This window comes from Pseudophryne corroboree, chromosome 5, assembly GCF_028390025.1.
Source record: "Pseudophryne corroboree isolate aPseCor3 chromosome 5, aPseCor3.hap2, whole genome shotgun sequence".
In the NCBI taxonomy this organism is placed as follows: Eukaryota; Metazoa; Chordata; class Amphibia; order Anura; family Myobatrachidae; genus Pseudophryne; species Pseudophryne corroboree.
In genome coordinates, this window is record NC_086448.1 from 397,340,158 (window position 1) to 397,367,507 (window position 27,350).

Here is a 27,350-nt window from a genome sequence, read left to right on the forward strand (position 1 = left end):
TTATAGAAAAAATAAAGTTTTATAATATATACTGAGACACAGGAGTACATGTACTAAACCATGATAAAAGTGGAGAAGTTGCCCATTGCAATTAATCAGCTGCTCTGTATATTTTGATAGTATGCAATTTATAAATGTTATGTCAATGCTGATTGGTTGCCACAGGCAACTTCTCCACTGGCTCACTTCTCTACTTTTATCACTGCTTAGTACATATCCTCCACAGACAGAGAGAGAGAGAGAGAGAGAGACAGAGAGAGAGAGAGAGAGAGAGAGAGAGAGAGAAGATATAACAAAAAAAATTGTACTAGGACAAATGTATTGTCATTACAGATACAGGTTGAGTATCCCTTATCCAAAATGCTTGGGACCAGAGGTATTTTGGATATCGGATTTTTCCGTATTTTGGAATAGTTGCATACCATAATGAGATATCATGGTGATGGGACCTAAATCTAAGCACAGAATGCATTTATGTTGCATATACACCTTATACACACAGCCTGAAGGTCATTTTAGCCAATATTTTTTATAACTTTGTGCATTAAACAAAGTGTGTCTACATTCACACAATTAATTTATGTTTCATATACACCTTATACACACAGCCTGAGGGTCATTTAATACAATATTTTTAATAACTTTGTGTATTAAACAGTTTGTGTACATTGAGCCATCAAAAAACAAAGATTTCACTATATCACTCTCACTCAAAAAAGTCCGTATTTCGGAATATTCCGTATTTTGGAATATTTGGATATGGGATACTCAACCTGTACTATCAATTTCATAATCAAAGGTGAGTTGTCCTAAGAATACGTCCATATCACCTTTGTGTGGTAAACTGGAAGATAAGTGGGGGGTTTTTGTCACAGAAGTTTTTCTTACTCTCCAAGAGGAAGCCTGTTGTTCTCCCCATATTGCCCCCACCATAGATTTGATATAAACTAGATCTAACAACAATGACAAGAACTAAAAACGAGTTTTATGGTAAGAACTTACCTTTGTTGAAACTCTTTCTGCGAGGTACACTGGGCTCCACAAGGAATGGACAATGGGATGTAGAGTAGGATCTTGATCCGAGGCACCAACAGGCTCAAAGCTTTGACTGTTCCCAGAATGCATAGCGCCACCTCCTATATCACCTCGCCTCCCTGCACAGGATCTCAGTTTTTAGTTAACCAGTCCAATGCAGTACCCGGAAAAGAGACGACAACGGTTAGTAGCCACAACACCGCATTCTCACGACAGGAGACGTGTCAGCGGCTAATGCCATACCAACCCAAAGAAGCTAAGTGCGTCAGGGTGGGTGCCTTGTGGAGCCCAGTGTACCTCGCAGAAAGAGTTTTAACAACAGTAAGTTCTTACCATAAAATTTGTTTTCTGCTGCGGGGTACACTGGGCTCCACAAGGAATGGACAATGGGGATGTCCTAAAGCAGTTCCATATGGGGGGGGACGCACTGTAGTGGGTACAAGAACCCGGCGTCCAAAGAAAGCATCCTGGGAAGCGGCAGTATCGAAGGCATAGAACCTTATGAACGTGTTCACAGAGGACCATGTAGCCGCCTTGCACAATTGTTCAAGGGTCGCACCACGTTGGGCCGCCCAAGAAGGTCCAACAGACCGAGTATAATGGGCCTTAATGTGATCAGGAGCAGAGAGACCAGCTTTCACATGAGCAATCACCATTCTAATCCATCTGGCCAGAGTTTGCTTGTGAGCAGGCCAGCCACGTTTGTGAAACACAAACACAACAAAAAGAGAATCAGATTTCCAAATAGGAGCAGTTCTCTTCATATAGATACGGTGAGCCCGTACCACATCCAAAGACCGCTCTTTGGGAGACAGATCAGGAGTAAAAAGTGCCGGAACTACAATCTGCTGATTAAGGTGGAACGAAGAAACCACCTTAGGTAGATAGCCGGGACGAGTCCTAAGAACCGCCCGGTCACGGTGAAATATCAGATATGGGGAGCTACAGGACAAGGCACCCAAATCCGACACTCTTCTAGCTGAAGCAATAGCCAGCAGAAACACCACCTTAAGGGAAAGCCACTTAAGGTCAGCTGAACCAAGAGGTTCAAACGGAGACTCTTGTAACGCCTCCAAAACCACCAACAAGTCCCAAGGAGCCACAGACGGGACATAGGGAGGTTGGATAGGCAACACGCCCTGAGTAAAGGTATGCACATCAGGTAAGGTCGCAATTTTTCTCTGAAACCACACCAACAAGGCAGATATTTGAACCTTGAGGGAGGCCAGACACATGCCTAAGTCCAGGCACTGCTGGAGAAAAGCCAACAACTTGGCTATACTAAACTTGGAAGCGTCATAATCGTTAGATGCGCACCAAACAAAGTAAGAATGCCAGACCCTATAGTAAATCCGAGCAGAAGCCGGATTTCGGGCCCGCAACATAGTTTGAATGACCGCCTTAGAAAACCCTTTAGCCCTTAAGACGGAAGCTTCAAGAACCACGCCGTCAAAGACAGCCGGGCTAGGTCCTGGTAGACACAGGGGCCCTGAATGAGCAGGTCTCGGCGTTGTGGAAGTAGAATTGGACGCTCTGACGATAGGCCTTACAGGTCTGAGAACCAGTGCCGTCTGGGCCACGCTGGAGCTATGAGAAGCAGAATTCATTTTTCTTGCTTGAACTTCCGAATTACCCTGGGCAGGAGTGACACCGGAGGGAACACGTACAGCAGCCGAAACCTCCACGGTACCGCCAGCGCATCCACGAATGCTGCTTGAGGATCCCTGGTCATTGCTCCAAAGACCGGAACCTTGTGATTGTGTCGAGACGCCATCAGATCTACGTCTGGAAGGCCTCACCTTTCCACTAGGAGTTGAAACACTTCTGGATGGAGGCCCCACTCGCCGGCATGCACGTCCTGACAACTGAGAAAGTCCGCTTCCCAATTCAGGACTCCCGGAATGTATATTGCCGATATGGTCGGTAGATGGCGTTCTGCCCACTGTAGAATCCGTGAGACTTCCTTCATTGCTAGGCGGCTTCGAGTGCCGCCTTGATGATTTATGTAAGCCACTGTGGTGGCGTTGTCCGACTGTACTTGAACAGGACGGTTCTGAATTAAATGCTGGGCTAGGTTCAAGGCATTGAAGACCGCCTGCAACTCCAGGATATTGATCGAGAGGAGGGACTCCTCATTGGTCCACCGCCCCTGAAGGGAGTGTTGCTCCAGCACCGCTCCCCAACCTCTTAGACTGGCATCTGTCGTCAACAGGACCCAGTCGGATATCCAGAACGGACGGCCCCTGCACAGTTGTTGGTCCCGGAGCCACCAGAGCAGTGACAGATGGACCTCCGGAGTCAATGAGATAATTTGAGACCTGATCCCGTGAGGCAGGCCGCCCCATTTGGCTAGAATCAGCCTCTGGAGAGGGCAAGAATGAAATTGAGCGTACTCCACCATGTCGAATGCTGACACCATGAGGCCCAGCACCTGCATTGCCGAATGTATCGACACTTGTGGACGAGATAGGAAGCAAACGAATCCTGTCCTGAAGTTTCAGGACTTTCTCCTGAGACAGGAACAACCGCTGGTTGTGAGTGTCCAATAGTGCTCCCAGATGCACCATGCTCTGAGCAGGGATCAGGGATGACTTCTTCCAGTTGATGAACCACCTGTGGGCTTGCAGAAACCGGACCGTCACATCTAGATGATGCAGGAGAAGTTCTGGGGAATTTGCCTGGATTAACAAGTCGTCCAAATACGGCAGTATCCTGACCCCTTGACGGCGAAGTACCACCGTCATCACTGCCATGACTTTTGTAAAGACTCGCGGAGCCGTTGTTAAACCAAAAGGTAACGCCCGAAACTGGTAATGGCAGTTGCCAATCGCAAATCTCAGGTATTGCTGATGAGACACTGCTATAGGAATATGCAGGTAAGCATCCTGTATATTCAGGGAGACCATGAAGTCCCCAGGTTCCAAGGCCAGAACTATAGAGCGAAGGGTTTCCATCCGGAACTTGGAAACCTTCACAAACCTGTTCAATGCCTTGAGGTTGAGAATGGCCCGGGAGGACCCATTCGGTTTCGGGACTAGAAACAGCGGAGAATAATACCCCCGGCCCCTCTGCACAAGAGGCACCTGTACTACGACTCCTGTATACAGGAGGGTCTGTACCACCGAATGTAGAGTGTTTGCCTTTGTCTTGTCCAACGGGACATCTGTCTGGCAAAATCGATGAGGGGGTCAGTTTTTGAAAGCTATGGCGTAACCTCGAGTGGCGACTTCCCGTACCCAGGCATCTGAAGTGGTCTTCAACCATTCCTGGGTATAACCTAGAAGCCGGCCCCCCACCCTGGGATCCCCCAGAGGGAGGCCCGCCCCGTCATGCGGCAGTCTTATCTGTCTTGGAAGCTGGCTGACGGGCCGCCCAGCCTCTTTTGGGCTTAGGCTTACCAGGTTTGGAAGTGTGGGCCTGCTTGTTGTACGCCTGACCTTTGGCTTTACCTGAAGGACGAAAGGGGCAAAAAGAAGTACCTTTAGCCTTCGACACAGAAGGAGCAGTACTTGGCAGACAGGCAGTAGCCAAGTCAGCCACAATCTTATTTAAATCCTTCCCAAACAGAATATCTCTCTTGAAAGGGAGTACCTCAAGGGTTTTTCTAGAGTCCAAATCCACAGACCAGGATCTCAGCCGCAATATCCGGCGAGCCAGGACTGACGTCGTAGAGGCCTTGGCTGCCAGGATACCGGCATCAAAAGAAGCTGTGACAATATAAGACAAGCATTGTCTAGCATGGTCAGAGGAGATTTCAGCATCTAACTTCAAGGCCCATTGTCTAGCATGGTCAGAGGAGATTTCAGCATCTAACTCCAAGGCCCATGCTTCAATGGCCTCTGCAGCCCAAGTAGCTGCAATAGTGGGCCTTTGTGCAGCACCCATGAGGGTGTAAATCGCTTTCAGACAACCCTCCACACGTTTATCCGTATGATATTTTAGAGACGTGACAGTGGTGACCGGCAGAGCTGAGGAAACCACCATCCTAGCCACATGTGAGTCTACTGGAGGAGGCGTTTCCCAATTCTTAGACAGCTCCGGCACGAGGGGATAGCGAGCCAGCATCTTCTTTGGAGGCACAAACTTCGTACCCGGGTTTTCCCAGGGTTCCTGACGTATATCAATTAGGTGGTCAGAGTGAGGTAAAACTTGTTTAATCACCTTCTGACGCTTGAACCTATCTGGTTTCTTAGGAGGAACAGATGGCTCGGGATCATCTGTAATCTGTAAAATTAACTTAATAGCCTCCAAAAGATCAGGAACATCTACATGTGAACCACCCTCCCCATCAGCCGTATCGGAGTCAGAACCTGTGGGGTCAGTGTAAGTGCCGTCTTCATCCGACGAGGTGTCAGTGACAGCAGTGGATTGTGAGGAGACAAGCGCTCGCTTAGAGGACTCCTTGGACGTAGGCGAGCCACGGTCAGACTTTTTAGTAGTCAGGGACTGGTTCAACTTCTTTATTTGAGCAGATAAATCGTCCGCCCACGGCGGGTTAGCTGCAGGGACCACATATGGTTGCACCGGCATTTGGGGTCCCATAGGGGGTGTTAGTTTATGAACTAGCGTATGCAGAAGCGTGGAAAAAGCTGCCCACGGCGGGTCATTATTTGCCCCCATTGTCACCGTCCCACTGGGGGGCAAGGAGCCCCCAGAACCAGAGCCCAAAGCTGCTATATTCTTCTCATAGGTATCTGCGGCTTCAGCAACACTGGCAGTGTGTTCAGCCACAGAACCGTTACCCTCAGAAGCAGACATGATATAACTTGCAGTATGAGTTAACACAGTACAATTATCGGCAGCACTATATCTCTAAACCCAAACCCCTGCGCAGTGCAGTCAGCACTAGCAGAGATAAAGGAGAGATATGGTGACTAAATCACAGAGAAAAATATCTAATACAGTATATCTTTGTGAAAATCCTATATTAGCTAAAACCTGACGCACCAAGCCCCCTCAGGTTATAGAATATAGGGATAGCAGGTTGAGTGAAAGACACGAAATGGACACCACTCAGCTATCAAATGCACACACAGATACTCACAGTTTGTACAATGCAGAGGTTATTACTGACAATAATACTGCACTGGACTAGCTTACACAGCTATATAACAAATTATATAACAGTACACAGTAAGAACTGGATTTATATCACAGGGTACTTGTACTAGAAAACCTTGACTAAATGCACTCTTTCTTACTAACACGGACTAAAAAAGGCAGGTAGAATACTTAAGTGTTATGTAAAGTCACAGCACTGACAACCAGGCGGCTTTACATAGGAGGATTTGCCCAAGCAGTCCCAGGAACAGTGAGCTGAGGGATAATGGCGCCGCAGACACTGACAGGGAGTGAGGAAAAGACAGATATGCAGCTCCAGGGCGGGAACACTTGCTATAAATGGCGCCCTGGGGCTGGGGCTTCAGGTCTAAGCCTTATCCCCTCTGCTGGCAAAACCACCGGGTACTGTGGGCGATATAAGAATTGGTTTAGAGAGAAAACCTGACCTGCGCCCATGCCCTGGTGATCTAGTGGGATCGCCTGTATCCACAGTGTCCACCGCCAGCGCGCGCGGCCCGCAAACCACTGACCGTGCCGGATCGCGATAAAGACCGGGTCCCGCAAGCGGGACCCACTTACCACCTCCCGAAGCGCGGCCACGCGATCCCGGAGAGCCCCCGTCGTGTGATCCTGACAAGAAGAAAACCGGAGCGTCCTGCTGTAGTTACCCGGCAACCAGGGCTCGGGAGTGTACAGCGCCGCTGGGGAGAGCCGGAGCTGCAGCCGTGAATGTCCACTGACATGTAACACTGCTGCTGCCTTTGAAGTCTTTTATTATATCTGGTTACGGTTATCATTCAGGGTGCTGGGGGAAACAAATGCCTTTTTTTCTTGCTTAGAAATACCCCTCCCTTTCGAGCACCTGAATGATATCACTAAGCTAATTGAGCATCTACCAATATATATGTTTGTTGTGAGAGGCAGAGAGGTTCCTGCATTAGGAGGATGTGCAGGCCCTGAAATGCCACATGGAGCATTATGGGGTTGCTCCAAGGTAGCTCTTAGCTTAGACATATTGTAGTAAGGAGCCATTATCATGTGGCTCCTTGCTGGTTAATCTTAGACCCAGATTGAGGTAATGGAGGTGTGAGGTGTGGTGGCACTGGACTGGCTGAGCTGGATGACCTTAGTGTGGCATACCTTTACATTCTACTAACACTTTTCACTTATTAATTTTTTAACACTATTTCTCTATTTTAATTGCATTTCATTTTTGTATCACTGTCTCTATAGTTTCGGCTTCCTAGGTACTAATTTATTAACACTATAGTTTTTTCACTGGTATGCTACGCTGAGCTTTCTGGCTTATGCTGGTGTTTTGGGGTGCCACACCCTGCACCTAGATATAGCGCTAGGGACCCCAAAAATACAGAGACGCCTTTGATGCGGCTTTGGGGCTTATTCACACATTTGCACAAATATGTGTACCGAAGATCATTGAATTCTATTATTATGTGGAATTTATATCTGGTTACGGTTATCATTCAGGGTGCTGGGGGAAATAAATGCCTTTTTTTCCTGATCTAGTGGGATCGCCTGTATCCACAGTGTCCACCGCCAGCGTGCGCGGCCCGCCCCCCACTGACCGCGCCGGATCGCGATAAAGACCGGGTCCCGCAAGCGGAACCCACTTACCACCTCCCGAAGCGCGGCCACGCGATCCCGGAGAGCCCCCGTCGTGTGTGCCTGACAAGAAGAAAAACGGAGCCTCCTGCTGTAGTTACCCGGCAACCAGGGCTCGGGAGTGTACAGCGCCGCTGGGGAGAGCCGGAGCTGCAGCCGTGAATGTCCACTGACATGTAACACTGCTGCTGCCCTTGAAGTCTTCACTTTTTTCCTCAGAAAAAAAAAACTCATCTTAGGGATGCCTGGAGCAGCCCCTCTATTAAGTGCCTGCTACTGCAGCACCAACTACAAAACTGAGATCCTGTGCAGGGAGGCGGGGTGATATAGGAGGCGGCGCTATGCATTCTGGGAACAGTCAAAGCTTTGAGCCTGTTGGTGCCTCGGATCAAGATCCTACTCTACACCCCATTGTCCATTCCTTGTGGAGCCCAGTGTACTCCGCAGCAGAAAAACAAAATATAGAATATAGTGTTCAACGACCACAAATTACTGCACTCGATACAGGATGAGGTTAGGATGCCAGCAGCCAGAATCCCAGTGCTGAAAGCACGAAACGCAGCTATAATGCCGTAACTTACACAGCAGACAAAATACAGATGCCGGAAACCTGACACCCCAATCATAAGTATGAAGGGACTGTCAGTGTTAGCCTGGGGGAGGAGTGGGGAGGGGGGTGTAGGCTCCCACGGCGAGGGTCAGAGCTAGGCTGCAATGAAGGGAGGGTTGGGCTGCATTGCGGGGGAATTAGGTTTAGGCATCTCCGGGGAAAGTTAGAGTTAGGCTGTGGGGGAGAGGGGGTTAAGTTTAGGCTGCGGGGAGGGGGGGGGGGATAGGTTTAGGCACCTCTGGGGAAAGTTAGGGTGTTGCTGCAGGGGACGAAGGGTTAAGTTTAGGCTGCAGGGAGGGGGGTTAGGTTTAGGTACCACCGGGGAGGGTTAGGCTGATGGAGATGAGGGTTAGGGGGCTGTTGAAGAAGAGTAATTATATTTCCCTAGCCCCCTGTTGGTATTCTCACCTTCGGGATGTCACTGTCGGTCTTCTGACCTAACCGCCTATGGGGCAGATGTATTAAGCCTGGAGAAGTGATAAAGCAGTGATAAGTGCAAGGTGATAACGCACCAGCTAATCAGCTCACAACTGTCAATTTTTATATTGGAGCTGAGTTGCTGGTGTGTTATAACCTTGCACTTATCACTGCGTTACCACTTCTCCAGGCTTAATACATCTGCCCCAGTATATCATATCACAAAGATCAATACAATATATTTACAAAAACAGCTAATCATTTACAATACTGAGCTGAAGAAAAGGGGTCTCAGGACCAAGATGTGTAAAGAACACAAGAATAGGACTCTATCTTGGTAACACCATGTTTTGGTTATATGCATGTCCTTTACATACTTTTATTCTGGTATAAATATACAAGTGTACATAAACCAACTGTACAAACTGAAATATATTTAAAAAAATAAGTTACCTTTACAACATGCATATTTACACCATACATTTCGAGCCACTTTGCTTTGTTCAGGTAACAAAGTTCTGCCTGAGCTGGAGTTTTCCCCCTTTGAGACAGAATAATTAAAACTAGTTAAAACCTTACACACATCTGTCTATATAAAATGTAACACACCGCCAACTTTATGCTTGGAAGCATATTTAGTAACAGAACTAGCCAGTGACTGCTAATATCATTCCAATTTAAAGTAGGAGCTGCATTATGCCATAAATCTGGTAAAGCATGCGTTTGCAAATGCTTCATATGATGACTATGATATGGCTGAAGTGAAGACGGGCCACTATGAAAGTGCAGCTGCTCTATTATAACTTCATGCACCTTCTGTTGTACAAATGTATAGGATTTCACAAAACTGACTGCAAATATGCAAGGGTCTCCGTTGACACAAGCCATTATGAAAAGCTGGAAGAATGGAGATCCTCGTTGCGGAGTGGGAATTAGGGAAAGGAGTATGCCTATTCCTGTTCATAAGTGAAAAAAAAAAAAAAAAAACACATTTCATTTTGTGGCATGGGATTGTATTTAAAAGAACTGGTTGGGTTGGAAAGGACTCATTTAGGGAGCTTCTCCATTCCAGGGTGGTTTATTCTCCTGTAAAGGAGTAAACAAGTGTAATAAAAACACAAACCCAATGTCACCCACTCTAGTTAGTAATTTAAGACATAAATTAACCTAAACTGAGCAGTATGTATGCAAAAAAAAAAAAAAAAAAAAAAAAAAGGACAACAGCAGAAAGTAGTGACATGGAAAAGCCATTAGAAGATGTACTAAGCCTTGGCAAGCGATAAAGTGGAGGGATAAACTACCAACCAATCAGCTCTTAACTGTCATTTTTTAGACATAGCCTTTAACATGTCAGTTAGGAGATGATTTACTGGTACTTTACCTCTGTCCACTTTCTCTCTCTCCAAGGCTTAGTACATAGACCTTTAAGGGTATAACGTGTTCCAAGAAAACATTCTCCATTCCATTCCACTATCCTCACTAGACTGAACCCTAGACACAAGGCAGTCTGGATTTATGGCTTGATGTTGGTTATGCCAAACTCTGGGGTTGATGTATCTATTAACAAACAGACTTCTCTCTGCGCTTTATCAATATAAGAAACAGTATGACAAGAATTCAAATGACTCCAACTACTGTATTTAAATAATACATTTTAATAAAAATAATTATTAAACGGTCATATTATAATAAAATTATCACACATTTGAAAGTCAGTACATTAAAACGCTCTATCGAACGTCATAATTAACTCCTCAAGGCGGTGGATCCTAAATAACTATGTGCACACAAAAAGCAAAAAATTAATTGTCCATGTTGTTTATACAACATCCGCTAATAGCTGCAGAAATTGTATTGATCCCCAGTATGGGTTATATCATATGTGTTTACACAGTCTTTTAGAAGTTATCCCCGTATATTCACTTACGTTCACAAGCAATACTTTCACACTGACACTCTCCACTATGGGAGCATTACATGTATCTCCTGCGAGGTAATTCAGATGAAAGGGTAGAAAGTCCCAGGACCGAGGGAGGCTGGCTCCAGCTGCGGGATTTGGCACACAGCTGGCACCTGTAGCTTGTAACTCTCCCGTCTTAATTATGCTGTGAGTCATGGCCTCAACCTCAGTGCCGCTTGCTCCGATACGTATAATATCTGTCCAAAGAAAAAAGCCCCAACTTCAGGAGCGAAAGGTGTCAGAACTTACCCATTGTGAACCCTTATTTTGAATAAGCCCCAGCGAGAACAGATATTATACATACCGGAGCAAGCGGCACCGAGGAGAAGTCTGGCAGGGAGAAGTCGGTTTGTTTCTCTGTATATGCACCTGGTATATACAGGTAAGTTCTGGCTTGCCACCACAAGCTAATACTCCTCTGCTGCTTAATAAAAATAGAATTTGGTATTTTATTAGGAACATTTCTTATTGGATTATTCTAATTAGCGCCAGGAAACTTTTCTTGTTTTTAGTGTTGATGCATCAAGTAGTGAAAATAGGATTTTGGTACTTACCAGGTAAATCCTTTTCTTTGAATCCATAGGGGGCACTGGAATACTCTTGGGATAAGGACGACTTCCGCAGGAACAAGGCACTGAATAAATTAAAATTTAGACTACTCCTCCCCTCCATATCCCAGAGTACCTCAGTGTTTTTTACTGAGCCGAACAGGAGCTATAGAGAGGTTGACAATGGAGAATTACATATAACATAACGAACAACAATAAAGTTGAGACATAACGTGACTGACAACTAAACAGTTGGCACTATAACCGCTAGAACTTGAAACTTTGAACTAGTCGGTGAGAATGTGTTACCATAAGATCCCCTGAACTTACCACAAACCAGATATAACTGCTCTGGGTGGGCGTCCAGTACCCCCTATGGATTCAAAGAAAAGGATTTACCTTGTAAGTACCAAAATCCTATTTTCTTTTTCATTCACTAGGGGTCACTGGAGTACTCTTGGGACGTACCAAAGCCTCCCCCGTGGGCGGGAGAGCAGTTTGGCACCTGTAACACTAGGCGGCCAAAGCTAGATGCTGATGCCGCAAACGTATCAAATTTGTAAAAGCGCACAAACGTGTGCACTGATGACCACGTAGCCGCACGGCAAAGCTGCGTCGTAGAAGCCCCACGACCAGCTGCCCACGAAGTTCCCACAGAACGTGTGGAATGAGCTGTTACTGATGTGGGCGGCTGTAACCTAGCATGAAGGTAAGCCTGACGTATGGTCAGTTTAATCCATCTGGATAAGGTCTGCTTAGAAGCTGGCCAACCCCTCTTGGCAGCATCATAGAGAACAAACAACGTATCCGTCTTACGAACTGTAGACGTTCGGGATACATAAATGCGTAATGCGCGTACCACATCCAAGGTTGCAGAATTTCCTGTCAACACAGGAACTACTATTGGTTGACTGATGTGAAAAGATGACACCACCTTTGGTAAGAAAGCGGGATTCGTCCGAAGTTCTGCTCTGTCATCATGAAACACCAAATACGGTGGCTTGCATGACAACCCAAATCTGACACACGCCTTGCCGAAGCTAAGGCTAGTAGAAAAATAGTTTTCCAAGTGAGACACTTAATATCCACTTGTTGTAAAGGTTCAAAATATGAAGACTGTAAGAAATCTAAAACCAGATTCAAGTCCCATGGCGCTATAGGTGGAGTGAATGGAGGCTTTACTCTGAGGACACCTTGCAGAAAAGTGTGTACCGACGGCAAAATAGCCAATCGTCTTTGAAAGTAAATTGACAACGCAGATACCTGCACCTTTAGTGTAGCTAAGCACAGTCCTCCATCTAACCCAGTCTGTAGAAATAACAAAAGATGGGATAGCTTGAAAGATGATGTCGGAAACTTCCGAACTTCACACCAAGCTATATAGGCAGGCCAAATTCTGTAATAATGAGCTGCCGTAACCGGCTTCCTAGCTCGTAACATGGTTGGCATAACCGATTCTGGAATGCCCTCTCTTCTCAAGAGGGCGGTCTCAACAGCCACCCCGTCAAACGCAGCCGCGCTAAATTGGGGTAAAGGAACGGACCCTGTTGTAACAGGTCTGGACGTAGCGGGAACGGCCAAGGATCGTCTGTGAGTAGTCCTCAGAGATCCGAGAACAAAGCTCTCTGCGGCCAATGAGGCGCCACTAGTATGACTGTGGCGGACTCTCTTTTGATCCGTTTTAACAACAGAGGGAGCAGCGGAAACGGTGGAAACAGGTACACGAGGCTGTACGGCCACGCGATGGTTAGAGCATCCACCGCCACTGCCTTTGGATCTCGCGTTCTGGACACATACTGAGGTGTTTGGTGATTGTGGCGAGATGCCATCAGGTCCACTTGAGGATAACCCCACCTTTGGACCAACATGTGAAACACCTCTGGATTTAATGACCATTCTCCTGGATGAAAATCCCGACGGCTGAGATAATCCGCCTCCCAGTTGTCCACTCCCGGAATGAACACTGCCGACAATATCACTTGGTGACGCTCGGCCCAATTGAGGATTCAAGCTACTTCCCGCATTGCCTTGCGGCTTCTCGTTCCTCCTCGTTTGTTGATGTATGCCACCGCCGTCGCATTATCTGACTGCACCTGAACAGTCTGAAACCGAAGCATGTGCACTGCTTGTCGTAGCGCATTGTAAATTGCCCGGAGTTCCAGTACATTTATAGACAGCAATCTTTCGTGATCCGTCCAGAGACCCTGGAGCTGACAATTTTGAACCACAGCTCCCCAACCTCTGAAGCTCGCGTCCGTGGTTAGAATTATCCAATTCCAGGCGCCGAACCGTTTCCCTGCGGTTAGATTGTGTACTTTGAGCCACCAGAGTAGAGACACTCTGGCCCGTGGTGACAACCTCACCCTGTGGTGAATCTGCAGATACGAGCCCGACCACTGTGCGAGCACATCCAGTTGAAAAGGACGTGAGTGAAATCTCCCGAACTGAAGCGCTTCGAAAGCCGCCACCATTGTGCCTAAGAGGCGATTGCACAAATGTACCGAGACTGTGCGTGGCCGAATGACCTGTACTTTCTGTTCTGGTAGGTAAATTCTTTGATTTACCGTATCGAGAATCATACCTAGGAATTGAAGTTGTTGAGACGGAATAAGATGTGATTTCTTGAAGTTGACAATCCAACCGTGCTGAACCAGTACATTGTATGTTAGCAACGCATGTTGGAGGAGCATCTGGTGAGACGGAGCTTTAATGAGCAGATCGTCCAAGTACGGAACTATTATCACTCCCAGAGATCTGAGATGAGCTATCATCACAGACATCACTTTGGTGAATACCCGTGGCGCTGACGATAGGCCAAACGGTAGAGCCTGAAACTGATAATGGTTTTGCCGTATTGAAAACCGCAAAAACCTCTGATGAGGTGGCCAAATCGGAATGTGTAAGTACGCATCCTTGAGATCCAGTGCAATCATGAATTCCTGTGGCTCTAAACCTGCAATTACTGACCACAGAGATTCCATCTTGAATCTGTAGTAAGTGGCGTACCGATTGAGACTCTTTAAGTTCAATATTGGCCTGACCGAGCCATCCGGCTTTGGTACCACAGACAGACTGGAATAATAACCCTGACCTTGTTGGTGTACAGGGACCGGAATCAAAACGGCTGAATCCAGCAGAGACTGAATGGCAATTTGCAGAACCGCCGTCTTGTCGTCCGACACAGGCAGTCTTGTCTTGAAAAACCGCAGTGGCGGGAGACATTCGAACTCTATCTTGTAACCTTTTAACACTAAATTGCGGATCCACCAATCTGTGGACGCCTGGAGCCACGCCAACTGGAACGTCTGAAGGCGTGCTCCCACAATTAGAGATCCGAGATGGGCTGGGAGCCCGTCATGCCACTGGCTTGCCAGTGACCTTAGCGTCCTGACTACTTGTGTTGGTTTGTTGGAAACAACGTCCACGACCTCGTCTACCAGGCGTGGCTGTTCCTCTGCCACACCCGCGAAAGGACTGAGGTCTAAAGGATTTGAAGGCCGGTCCAGAGTATCTCCGTCTAGGTACTGTTGGAGGCACTGGTAAGAAAACAGATTTTCCTCCCGTGGCCTCAAAAATCCATTTGTCCAATTCAGGACCAAACAACTTCTCGCCACCGTAAGGTAACGCCTCTATACCTTTTTTGACCTCCGCCTCCGCTTGCCAAGACCGCAGCCAGAGTGCTCGTCGTGCTGTAACTAGCGAGGATGAAAGGCGAGAAGTGAGCAGACAGACGTCGGTAGACGCTGTACATAGATAATCAGCAGCTTCCCAGATTTGATCAGCAAGAAGTATAAGGTGATCGTGACGTAGGGCAGACTTGAGTTCTGTTATCCATACCATTAGCGCCTTAGTTACCCAAATGCCAACCAACCCAGGTCTAAGCAACACTCCTGCTGCTGTATACATGGACTTCAGCATAGCTTCTATTTTACGGTCCGACGGGTCTTTAAGCATAGTAGCAGTTGGTACTGGTATGGTTAATTTCTTTGTAAGTTTAGACACAGACGAATCCACCAATGGCGGATTCTCCCATGTAGCTATCACAGACTCTGGAAACGGGTAACTAGACTTAAATCTGTGAGGTATAGAAAACAGTTTATCCGGATTCTTTTGTGTTTCTAATAACATCTTATTGATAGATTCCGAAACAGGAAAACACATTGGAGTTCTCTGTCGTTTAGTAAAGATGACCTCATCATTTGTCAGCGGCTTCTCAGTTTCTGTAAACTTCAGAGACTGATGCACCGCTCTGATGAGATTATCAATGCCAGGGCTGTCAAAATAGTCACTATCTGACTGCTGGTCTACTTCGCTCTCCTCCCCGTCATCCTGCGCAAAGAGGTCTGGCATAGAATAGTCAGAATGCAACATAGCAGAAACTGGTAAATCATAAGACAAATTAAATTTATCCTTTCTACCCAAATTGGACTTGGACTTTTGGCAAGGCTGAGACCCCTCCGGTAGTTCTAGCGGTCTCAACCTAGACTCAGATCTTGCCGCTTCCCTTGTCGAGCGGCGACCAATTCTGATTGCAATCCAGCCATAACCTGTGTTAGCATAGCCCATGGAGGGTCCGGGGATGAAACCGGCTGGGAAACCGAAGCCAAAATTGTATTCGTAGCTAAAGCCACAAAACATACTGTACATGTGGTAGATCCATCTGTTAACATACTCTTACAGACATGGCAGGGAAACTGCTTTTTTGTTTTTGCTGGTGCCTTACTCATTATGCCGACAGACAACACAAAATACAAAGACGGACAACTTGCACGACTCAGTAAATTGTACTAAGGTCTCTCTCTCTCTCTAGATATATATATATATATATATATATCTGGCCAAGTGCAGTGCACACCAGTATATATGAAATCTGATCCCAAATTCCCACTAACACCCCTGCGCCTTTTGTGGAGTAGAGATGTAGTACAGGAACGTCTGGAATCACAACAGGAAAAAAACAGCATGGTTAAAAATGGCACTCCCATGCTAACAGTATAAAACAAAGTGCAGATTATAATATCATAAACAGATATAATCAGTGCATTTCCTGTTTAACAAAGGCTTAATAGCCTCTCTATCCCCATGCAGCGTTCTGCTGCTGCTTATGGCACACTCTCCCTAACAGTGTGTGTTCTCCCCCCCCCCCCCCCCATACTCCGTGTACTCTATTACACAGAGCCGGGGATTACCTGCGGGGAGCTGCTGGAGGGAGCCGGGGAGCGGTAACGGGAGCCGGGGAGCGCGCTGCATACAGCCGCGGCGGGTATGCCCGGTGAATGCGGCTGGTGCGGCTCTATGAGCGGCGGGAGCACAGCAGTGACCAGGTAGCGGTGGCGGACCATAACGCGGCGGTGTCTTGAAAACGGAGCTCACAATACACACAGTGTCCCACACAGCGGGGCGGTAGGGTGAGCTGACCGCCCCGTCTCCCCAACATACCTGGATGCTTGTAGTGAGGGCTGCGACGGGGCTTCTTCTGCAAGCTCCGTCCAGCTTCTCCTGCAAGCTCCGTCCAGCTTCTCCTGCAGGTATCCTGCATGTGGCTGTGAGGGAGCTCTTTCAGAGAGGCCCGACACGCCAGTAGCTGCTAGCAGGCAGCTTCCACTATCCCGGACCCAACGCCTATTGGAAGGGGGGGAAGGGATGTGGAAAGTAATCCAAAAAATAAAAATAAAAATATTCAAAAGAAGTGTGGATAATCCACACCAGCCTTGTTGCTACATGAGCACAGAAAAAATACTGGGGTACTCTGGGATATGGAGGGGAGGAGTAGTCTAAATTTTAATTTATTCAGTGCCTTGTTCCTGCGGAAGTCATCCATATCCCAAGAGTACTCCAGTGACCCCTAGTGGGTGAAAAAGAAAATAAGTGGAGAATACCAGTGATATTGCTCATAGCAACCAATCAGCATCTACTGTACCTGTCATTTTATAGAAAGTACTTGTTAAATGCAAAGTCTATAACCCCTTCACTAATTTCATCTGTTAGTTGGGGTGTAGTATGGTATGCCGGCGGCCGGGCTCCCGGCGACCAGCATACCGATGCCGGGAGCCCGACCGCCGGCATACCGACAGTGTGGCGAGCGCAAAGGAGCCTCTTACGGGCACGGGGGCACGCTACGCGCACCAGTCTATTTATTCTCCCTCCAGGGGGGTCGTGGACCCCCATGAGGGAGAATTGCTGTCGGTATGCTGGGTGTCGGGATCCCAGCGCCGGTATACTGTGCGCCGGGATCCCGACATTCGGCATACTGAAGACCACCCGTTAGTTGTTATGGGCAGGTGGGATGTTTATATACCACTAGAATCAACCTGTCCCCAAAGACGTCCAGCACTAGCAGGCAACATGACAGGCTGTAAGTGCTAATCAACTGCTGCAACACACTCAGTGGTTATCTGAGACATTGACTCTGTAGACTTTGTTGATGACACATGGGTGCTCACTGTCCTCAACTGAATCTAGCTAGACTACCTGCACTGTGTCTTGCCAGTAAAAACATTGCTCTTTTAAATCTCGGGTATAAACATGTTCAGAAGCTAATAAATTCTCAGATATACTTAGAGTGTATATACAGTATATGTGCACCTAGTTTACTGTACATACACAAAGTGATTTCACACAAATTATGTTACACCATCTGCCATAGTACTCACTTGGCATCAAGCCCACTGTGTATTGGAATACATTAAGATCAGAAAATTGAAAGGAAGAAGACCTGATCCATACATACAAGACAAATAAGCTTATTAAAAGATCCCCAACTCTTTGGATGCACAGAAATAAAATAAAAAATCTAAATTTAAAATGAATGCTGTAAAAACAAACTGAAGTAGGTCAGAAAAAGGATGCATGTCTCATCTAGGCTGAATCCAGGCCAAAAATAACTGTTCACTAAAGCACTACAGTTAGCTTATTCATTTTAAAGGTTTTTCTAATGAAAATATGGAAACATTCCATACAGTACCTGCATTCTGTCCACTTCTGAAATATATCAAGCTCAATAGCTTCAGTTTGATTCGGGATAAATCTGAATTCAGAAACCAGTTCTGGGGTGTGTTCTGGGTGCTCACACTCACCAAGTTCAGCTGCCGCAAGACACAAGACAATTTCAATTTTACATAGATGTTTCAAAATAAGGAGTAATGGGCCCTACACACTGGGCGATTAGCCGCCAAGGTGTCCGACGGTGGGGGGTGACCCGTCGGCTGTCGTTCACTCCCTGACGTCAGCCGGCTCTGCATGGTAATATAGACGATATTGTCCATATTGGCTTGCAGGTATAAACGAGCCAGCACCAACAATGAACAACTGCGGGGCAGCGCATTGTTCATCGTTGGTGCCTACACACTGAAAGATATGAACAATGTCTCGTTCATTACTGTTCATATCGGCAGCACACATCGGCCAGTGTGTAGGGCCCTTAACAGATCCAGTCATTCAAAATCCTAAAAGCATACATTTTAGGGGCGATTCAAATGGTTCATGAGCACCCATAATTGCAAATATTTTCTGTACTAAAAACTAAATCAGTTTAATAAAAGAAACATAAATGCATATTTGGAACCAAGAAAGGAAAATAATAGCTTTAAAAACATTATACAGTATTTAGTATACACTAACTTATTACGTGTATAGTTTTCTTACTGTACTGTCTAATCATAGTTCTATAAAATATATAGATGTGTCCACTGCCTCCTTACTCGTTAAACTGCCTTTCTAGTCACGCCAATAGTAAATGGAGTGTCTTTTTTGCATTAAAATGTGTCTTATTTACAAAACTATGCAAGTAAGATGCACCAACAGACACTGCTGATTTAAATAATATGTGGCATGCATATAGTCTGTGTGCAACTGCAGCTGCATACGAAATGCTACGTTAGTGCTTTTTGCTCATAGAATTGTCAAAGTCGAAAATATTACACACACACACACACCACGTGCAAACACCACACAGAGTGACCTCTGTGCGGGCGCGTTCTCACCATGCGTATGCATACACGCACGCTACGTAAATTGGTTCACGAGCCTTGCGTATTGGCGCGTGGTATGAGAATATACGGTAGCATACGCATTCGTACAGAAAATCTACAAAAACATATTAAATTTTAAATTCATAGACTGCACAATTTACACATAGTCTTCAAACACATTACTCAAAGGGCAGAACAACAAGGATATCCAGCTTCACAGGATGTGAGGGGACAGAACAAGGTTAGGACTTGGTGTTTGGTATCCAGATGTGCAGTATTTTGAGATCTATGTTCCGGTTGTTATGTGCAGATAATTGCATGTTTCTGCACATAGATATGCGCAGAATTGTAATATTCAAAAATACTGTAAATACTGTACATTTGATATTCGGCGGGAACCCAGTGGCGGAGACCTGCAAGCACACCTGGACCAAGCATCGCCCACTCATTCAAACCAAACTATGACCCATGTACTGTAAATGACCTGCCCCTTGACCTATGGAAGAAGAGCTTACATTTCCTATTGTATTGAATTTGGACCCATTGTATAAGAGAGAGTCCTCCTGGCCAGGCTCAGTCTATTCTCTGAAGGTCATCTTGCTAAGACTGACTGAGGCCTGGATCCGGGAGCGCTCACGAACAAACGTATGTACTATTGGTTGTAGCTCTTCCCTGTATTACTGTTGTATCTGTACTTGTATCTTTTGAGTAAATATTGTTGATGCGTTGGACCACAACATAACATTAACTACTGGTGTCACATTCCATTCTTGCATTGGGGATAAGGTGTATTCAGCCACACGTGTCGCTGCATTGTCCGCACAGCGTGTCGGCGTGTATGTGCAACGTGTAAACACATCTTAACGGTTATTGTTTACATGTAGCGGCTGCAGCGGCCCGAGAAACAGTGTGATTAGGTAATGCTTTTTCCTTGTAAGTAAATCGAACTTAACAGTTGGGAGAACGTCCGTTTCATCTCACACTCGTGGACTTGCAGGGCCTAACAGACTTTGGTCTAACAAAGGGTGGAGGACGCGTCTAAAGTAAAAATTTTGTTTTGTGTTAAAACTACCTAATGGTGTTTAAATCACGTCTGTCCTGTATAGTCTCAGAGGTGCTGGTGCGAACAGCGGGACAGGAAAAGCAATTTTATTGTGTTATTTTTGTCGTGAAAACACGCAAGCATACAGATACTTTGCTTATATTCTCATATTGTTGCCATAGGTTGTGATAGTCATTTTTAGATCTGCATACAATCAAATAAGTCATTTGTTATAACTTTATGGTATTTGTTTAGTGGGTATATGTAAAAACACATACAAAACTTGGTCCTGGCCTAAAAGTTTGGGCAGCACTCAACGGAAGTTATCCACGTGGGTGACTTTCAGGGTGTGTAGGGAAAAAGTGTATTGTGTATTAATCGCATAATAGAAGTTTGCATTTCATAAGAAAAGCTCCGTTCCTGCCTAAAGGTTTGGGTAGTATGACGCAGAAGCTTTCCGCAGTGCTCAAAGGGAACGTGGAAGCATTTATCTAACTACAATACAGTACAAATAGTGTTTTATTGTTATTATTGTATTGCTAGAGTTAGGTAAAACAGTGTGGCAAGCTGCGTGCAGTGGTACACAGGTGGCACAAGAGAAACGCGAGTGCGTACTTACGCAAGCAGACATTAGCCGCATAATAGAAGTCAGTTTTAAAGGTGGGATAAAAGGATTATAGTTGAACATTAACAAGTAATTATTCGATTTTAGACAGATTACTCAAAATCTTATTATAAGTGTAGTACCTCTGGGACAAGGTATCGACCAAAGGGAGTGATTTTTTTTTTCTGTACAGAAAATTTAAAAGTGTGGGAGTGTTGAAAGCAAGTGCGAGTGGACTGAACCAGGACAAAGTGGGATCTTGTCGGTGAGGCACTGAGTTAGCAGAGGCTCGGTGGCGTGAAGGTTAGCAACATTACGTAATTATTGGTATTGAGGCACGTAGTGTGTGGTTTTTTTTTTTTAAGGTAAAATGTGCGGAGGAGCGTGATATATTGACCAAAGGGTTGGTGTTACGCTCTGGCTGTGGAGCGCAGCTTGTGAATTCGACTCCCGTGATCGAAGGGCGTATATATAACAAGTATCTATAAGCTGTGCGATTGGACCGCACATCTGTGTGCGAGATATGCGGCAAAACGTGATACCATTTGTGTAATTTCGCGCAATTGTGTCATACACGCTGTGTAGAGCATACGCAGACGTGATTTGTGTAAAGTCAATTAATTTTTCGCTGACTCTCTCAGGAAATCTTCCTGATGGACATTCACTGGAAAGGGTGATTAAGAAGTTGTTTCTCAACCAACAAAATTCCAGTGGATAGAAACCCAAAAGGATCAGGCCTGTAACCTCCACTGAAAAAGGTGGGGTATTAATTTATTGCTGTTAATACTTCAATACTTCCAGCGCTGAGGGGTCTGGTAGGGGCCTAGTCTGGGTACGTGGGGGTCACTATTGGAGTGGACCGTGGTACTGTTCAGCGGAGGCGGTAGCCGGTGAAAAGTGCTCGGTAAGGAACTTTTTACCGTCGTCTCGTGTGGGCCATTTTGGTGTGTTGTGAAAAAAGCCCACAATGGGAGCCAAATGGGCATGCGAGAGGCGTTCAGGAGCTAGGGTTTAGGCTGAGGAGCAGAGACCAAGAGGGTGCGCTCGGTATGTTATTAGGAAGTACGGTCCCTACACGGAGGCTTTTTGTGATGCATGGATACGTATGACTGTTGAAGACAGGGCATCATTTCCTAGGGTTGGTAGTTTTGAACCAGAGTTGCTGCAAAGTGTTAGAAATAGACGTTATGGTAAGAACTTACCGTTGATAACGTGATTTCTCTTATGTCCACAGGATAACATTGGGATATGGTTGAGCGACAGCGGAAGTGGCACCAACATGGTCACAAGCTTTCTGGCCTCCCAGGATGCATCGGGGCCTCACCATATAGTCCCGCCCACTGACTCAGTCAGATCAGTTCTTTCCACAGCGATTTAGGCAGGAGCATCAGGTAGAGACCCGTTTAGGCGATAAGAACACACATGCACACCCTTCCATACAAGAAGGTAGAGGTTTAGTGATTGTCTAGATCCTCATCCTGTGGACATAAGAGAAATCACGTTATCAACGGAAAGTTCTTACCATAACGTCTATTTCTCTGGCTGGATCCACAGGATTATCCACAGGATAACATTGGGATTCCCAAAGCCAATTTTAGTGGTGGGGACGCTCCTGATTACACAGGAGAACCTTTCGCCAGACGTCTGCGTCATGAGAGGCAAAAGTATCCAAGGCATAATGTCTGATGTATGTGTTTATGGAAGACCAAGTGGCTGCCTTACATATCTGTTCTGCTGAAGCACCCTGTTGTGCTGCCCATGAAGGACCTACCTTACATGTAGAGTGTGCAGAGACATTAGCCGGAGTAGGGAGATCTGCATGAGAATAAGCTTCTGATATTACCATTCGGAGCCAGATCGCCAGCGTCTGTTTACTAGCAGGCCATCCTCTTCTATGGAATCCGTAGAGGATGAAGAGAGAATCTGTTTTCCTGATGGCACTAGTACGATCTATGTAGATTCTTAAGGCTCGGACTACGTCCAGCAATGCTTCTCCTGCGGATAGTCCCGGTACCTGAAAAACCTGGGACTACAATCTCTTCATTCAGGTGAAACTTTGAAACCACTTTTGGAAGATAACCAGATCTCGTTCTGAGAACTGCTCTGTCTGGAAAAAAACTTAGGAAAGGAGACTTACACGATAATGCTCCTAAATCTGACACTCTTCTGGCTGACGCCATTGCCAGTAGAAAAAGCACTTTAGCCGTTAACCATTTAAGATCTGCTCTCTTAAGGGGTTCAAACGGAGGACCCTGGAGAACTTTAAGAACTTAAATTCAAATCCCAGGGAGCTGCAGGAGGAACAAATGGAGGTTGAATATGTACAACTCCCTGAAAGAAAGTACATACATCCTGTAAATCAGCAATCTTTCGCTGAAACCATACAGTTAATGCTGATACTTGAACTCTCAAGGAAGCAACTTTCAAACCCTTATCCAATCCTGCTTGAATAAAATCCAAAATCCTGGATACTTTAAAAGAGCTTGGATTACATTTTGTTCCAGTACCATATTCTATGATACACACGAGCTGAAGAAGGCTTTCTTGCTCTGAGCATAGTTTGGATTACTTGTTTCAAAAATCCTCTTGTTTCTAAGATAGAGGTTTCCACAGCCACGCCGTCAGAGACAGGCGATCCAGAGTACTGTGGCAAAAAGGACCCTGCTTTAGCAGATCTGGACGCTGAGGGAGCAGTATCGGTGCTTCCACAGACATTCTTAGCAGATCTGTGTACCAATGCCTTCTTGGCCAAGCTGGAACTATTAGAATTATTGCTCCCTTCGCTTGCTTTATTTTTCTCACTACTCTGGGTAACAGAGATATTGGAGGGAACAGATATGCCAGATGAAATTTCCATTCCACTGACAGTGCGTCTAGAAGGACTGCTCCTGGGTCCCTTGTTCTCGATCCGTACCTTGGAACTTTGTTGTTTAGACGAGACGCCATGAGGTCTATCTCTGGTAGACCCCATCTGTTCACTAGTGTCTGAAACACTTCTGGGTGTAATGCCCATTCGGTTTCCTGAATGGTGTGTCGACTGAGAAAATCTGCTTCCCAGTTCAGAACACCTGGGACAAACACTGCTGACAATGCTGGGAGATAGAGCTCTGCCCATCTTAGAATGGGAGTTACTTCCTCCATCAGTCTCCTGCTGCGAGTTCCTCCTTGATGATTGAGGTACGCTACTGCTGTCGCATTGTCTGAGCGAATCTGTACCGGTCTTCCTTGCAGACTGTCCTTTGCCTGAACTAGAGCCAAGTAAATGGCCCTTATTTCCAACAGATTTATTGGCAGACGACTTTCCCTTACGGTCCATTTTCCCTGGAACCAAAGGCTTCCGAGTACCGCACCCCAGCCTTGCAGGCTGGCATCTGTTGTCAAGACCTGCCATTCTTTTATCCAAAAGGGTCTCCCCTTGTTTAAATGGTCTGTCTGTAGCCACCATGCTAGAGACCTTTTTACGTTTACTGGAAACTTTATCATCTGCTTTTTGAACGTCTGATGATTTCCGTTTCATTTCGTCAGAATAAGGTGCTGCAATGGTCTGGAGTGGAATTGCACATATTCCACCATGTCGAAGGTTGATACCATCAGACCCAACAGTCGCATTGCTGCATGGACTGACATTGTATGGGCGTGCAATGCTTCCTGAGCCGTGGCCTGCACCTTGACTATCTTTTTCTCTAGTAAGAGAGCTTTCTGTAGGTCTGAATCCAATATGGCCCCAAATGAACCATCCGCTGTGACAAATTCAGAGACAACGTTTCCCAATTTATGAGCCACCCGTGTTTCTGTAAACAAACTATTGTCTGTTGAAGATGGCTCAAAAGTAAATCTTGCGAATGTGCTAAGATTAACAGATCATCGAGGTATGGGAATATTCTTATCCCCTGTTTGCGCAGACAAGCTGCCATAACTACCATAATCTTGGTAAACACCCTGGGTGCTATTGCTAGTCCGAAGGGCAAGGCTTGGAACTGAAAATGTTCCTGAAGGATGGCAAACCTGAGGTAACACTGATGAGACAGTGCTATAGGCACATGTAGGTAAGCATCCCGTACATTCAGAGATACCATGTAATCTCCCAGTTCCATGGTCAACATTATGGAGCGTAACGTCTCCATGTGGAACTTCGGGATCCAAATGTATTTGTTTAACATTTTTAGATTGATAATTGGTCGATATGACCTATTTGGCTTCTGGATCAGAAATAGATTGGAGTAAAACCCCTGTCCCCTTTGTGATGGAGGTACTGGGACAATCACACCAGACTGCAGTAATTTTTGGACTGCTTCTTGCAGGGCATTGGCCTTCGACTCTATACGAGACGGGCTGGTGCAAAAAAATCTTTGAGGAGGCTGCCTCCTGAATGGGAACCCATACCCCTGAGATACCACCTTCTGCACCCAAGCATCTGTTGTTGACTGCTGCCATATGTGTGCAAAATGAAGGAGTCGGCCCCCAACCCTGGAATCCTCCAGGCGGAGGCCCGTCTCTTCAGGCTGATGGTTTCTGTTCAGGCTTGGAAGCTGGCTTTTTGCTATCCAACTGCTTCCTACCCCTGGCTTTGAAGTTGAATTGCTTAGACTCCTCTTTAGCTTTCGCTTTGCTTTGCCAACGAAATGAGCAAAACTTTGAACTCTTGGATTTAGGGTTATAAGTAGCCGGAAATCTGACCTTCTTTGATTCAGCCTCTGATTCTAGGATATCAGATAATGGTTTCCCAAACAATATATTACCAACAAAAGGCAATGATTTCAATTCTTTCTTGGATTACGCATCTGCCTTCCAGGTACGTAGCCAAACTGCTCTGCAAGCAGCAACTGTCAAGGCTGAAGCTTTAGAAGCAACTGTACCCATATCAATTGCTGCTTCTTCCAAATATTGAGCAGATTGTCTTAAACGGCTTAAAGGATACTCTTGCTCCGTAGTAGGAGAAGAGATGTCATTCTCTAATTCCTCTATCCATTCGCCTATTGCAGGGCTGGCCAAACCGGTCCTCGAGATCTACCAACAGTTCATGTTTTCCAGGCCTCCTGGAGATCTGTAGAATTGTCAGTTAGGAATGAATGCAGCACATCTTAATTAGTCATTACTACACCTGTGCATCAGCTAGGAGGTCTGGAAAATGTGAACTGTTGGTAGATCTCGAGGACTGGTTTGGCCAGCTCTGGCCTATTGCCTTTGCTACCCAGGCCGAAGCTATAGCAGGTCTTACCACTGCTCCTACTAGAGAAAATAAATTTTTCAAAAAGCTATCTACCCTTCTGTCAGTGACATCATTTAGTGAGGTAGATGACAGTGGTAAAGCAGATTTATGCACAAGTCGCAGTACATGTGCATCTACTTCTGGAGGAACTTCTCTTTTCGAACAATCCGTAGCTGGAAATGGATAATAAGTATTCCATCTTTTCGGAATCTTATATTTCTTACTGGGTGTCGCCCAAGACTCATCCAACATTTCCGTCAGCTCATCTGACGCTGGGAATTCAATTTTCACTGATTTTGCTCGTTTAAAGACAGGTGCTTTAGATTTTAACACTGACTTGGCTGGCTCTTCCAAAGAGACAACAGCCTTCACAGCATTAATAAGTTCAGCTACATCCTCTGAACTAAAACTCTACGACTGATCATCATACGGAGTATTTGAATATACTGTATCATCATCTGTTGTATAATCTTGTGTAGTCTGCCACATAGACGTATCTGTCTTAGTCTTACCTGTCCCTTGGTTGCTTGTAGAGGCTACTGGAACCAAGCCGTAGGAAGGGAGCTGCATGTATGGGTTAATAGTGTAACCTAACCCTTGAGGTGGTGCTACCGGAGCTAACCTGTCCACTATTGAAGATAGAGTCTTTGGGAACATATTCCATGATGGCTCTGTTGGTAGTTGAACCAACTCCTGTTTTTTACTTTGCTGAAAAGCCAAACAGTTCACACACAAGCCCTCGTAAGTGACTAATTGGTCCATACCAATTAACCCTGTCTTACAAGATAAGCATGTTAGGGATGTAGGAGTGCTTGATAAATTCTCCTCGTCACTTTTGCCGCTCACACACATGGTAATAATCTGTTAATGACTACAAAATATGTGACTGAAAATCACCTATATATGAGTATATAGAAGTGAAATCAATCTGACCACAGTGTACCTGAATTGAGGGTCAGAACAGGACTGACATTACACAGAAAAGTCAGCACTCATACTAGCAGTCAGTCACATGTTAAAGAATTAGACATTGTCAGATGAGAATACAACCCCCATTACAACTTATAAATAAGTAGGAAAATTGTACTTCTGTTTTTAACTTGTTCTTTTTCAACATAACATGCAGAAAACACAGCAATAGGTACTAAAAATCAACAATTCATACTAACAAGTCGAGAGAATTTTTAGTACTGTATACCCTTCCTCTGGAGAGCGGGATACAGGGAGACTCACCACACTTCCATATCCAAGCAAATGCGCTCGTAAGACGC

At 45.7% G+C, this 27,350-nt stretch overlaps 1 protein-coding gene across 2 annotated transcripts in view; it reads right to left on the minus strand.

Moving 5' to 3' along the window:
- The window catches only part of EPB41L4B (erythrocyte membrane protein band 4.1 like 4B), a 574,953-nt gene that overhangs the window by 218,205 nt on the left and 329,398 nt on the right, over window positions 1–27,350 (minus strand). For both annotated transcript variants that reach the window (XM_063922726.1, XM_063922725.1), the window contains 2 exons: window positions 18,219–18,339; window positions 9,200–9,287 (listed from right to left, as the gene is read on the minus strand). In XM_063922726.1, coding sequence (XP_063778796.1) covers window positions 9,200–9,287; window positions 18,219–18,339 — 209 coding nt within the window. The remainder of the gene's footprint in view (window positions 1–9,199; window positions 9,288–18,218; window positions 18,340–27,350) is intronic.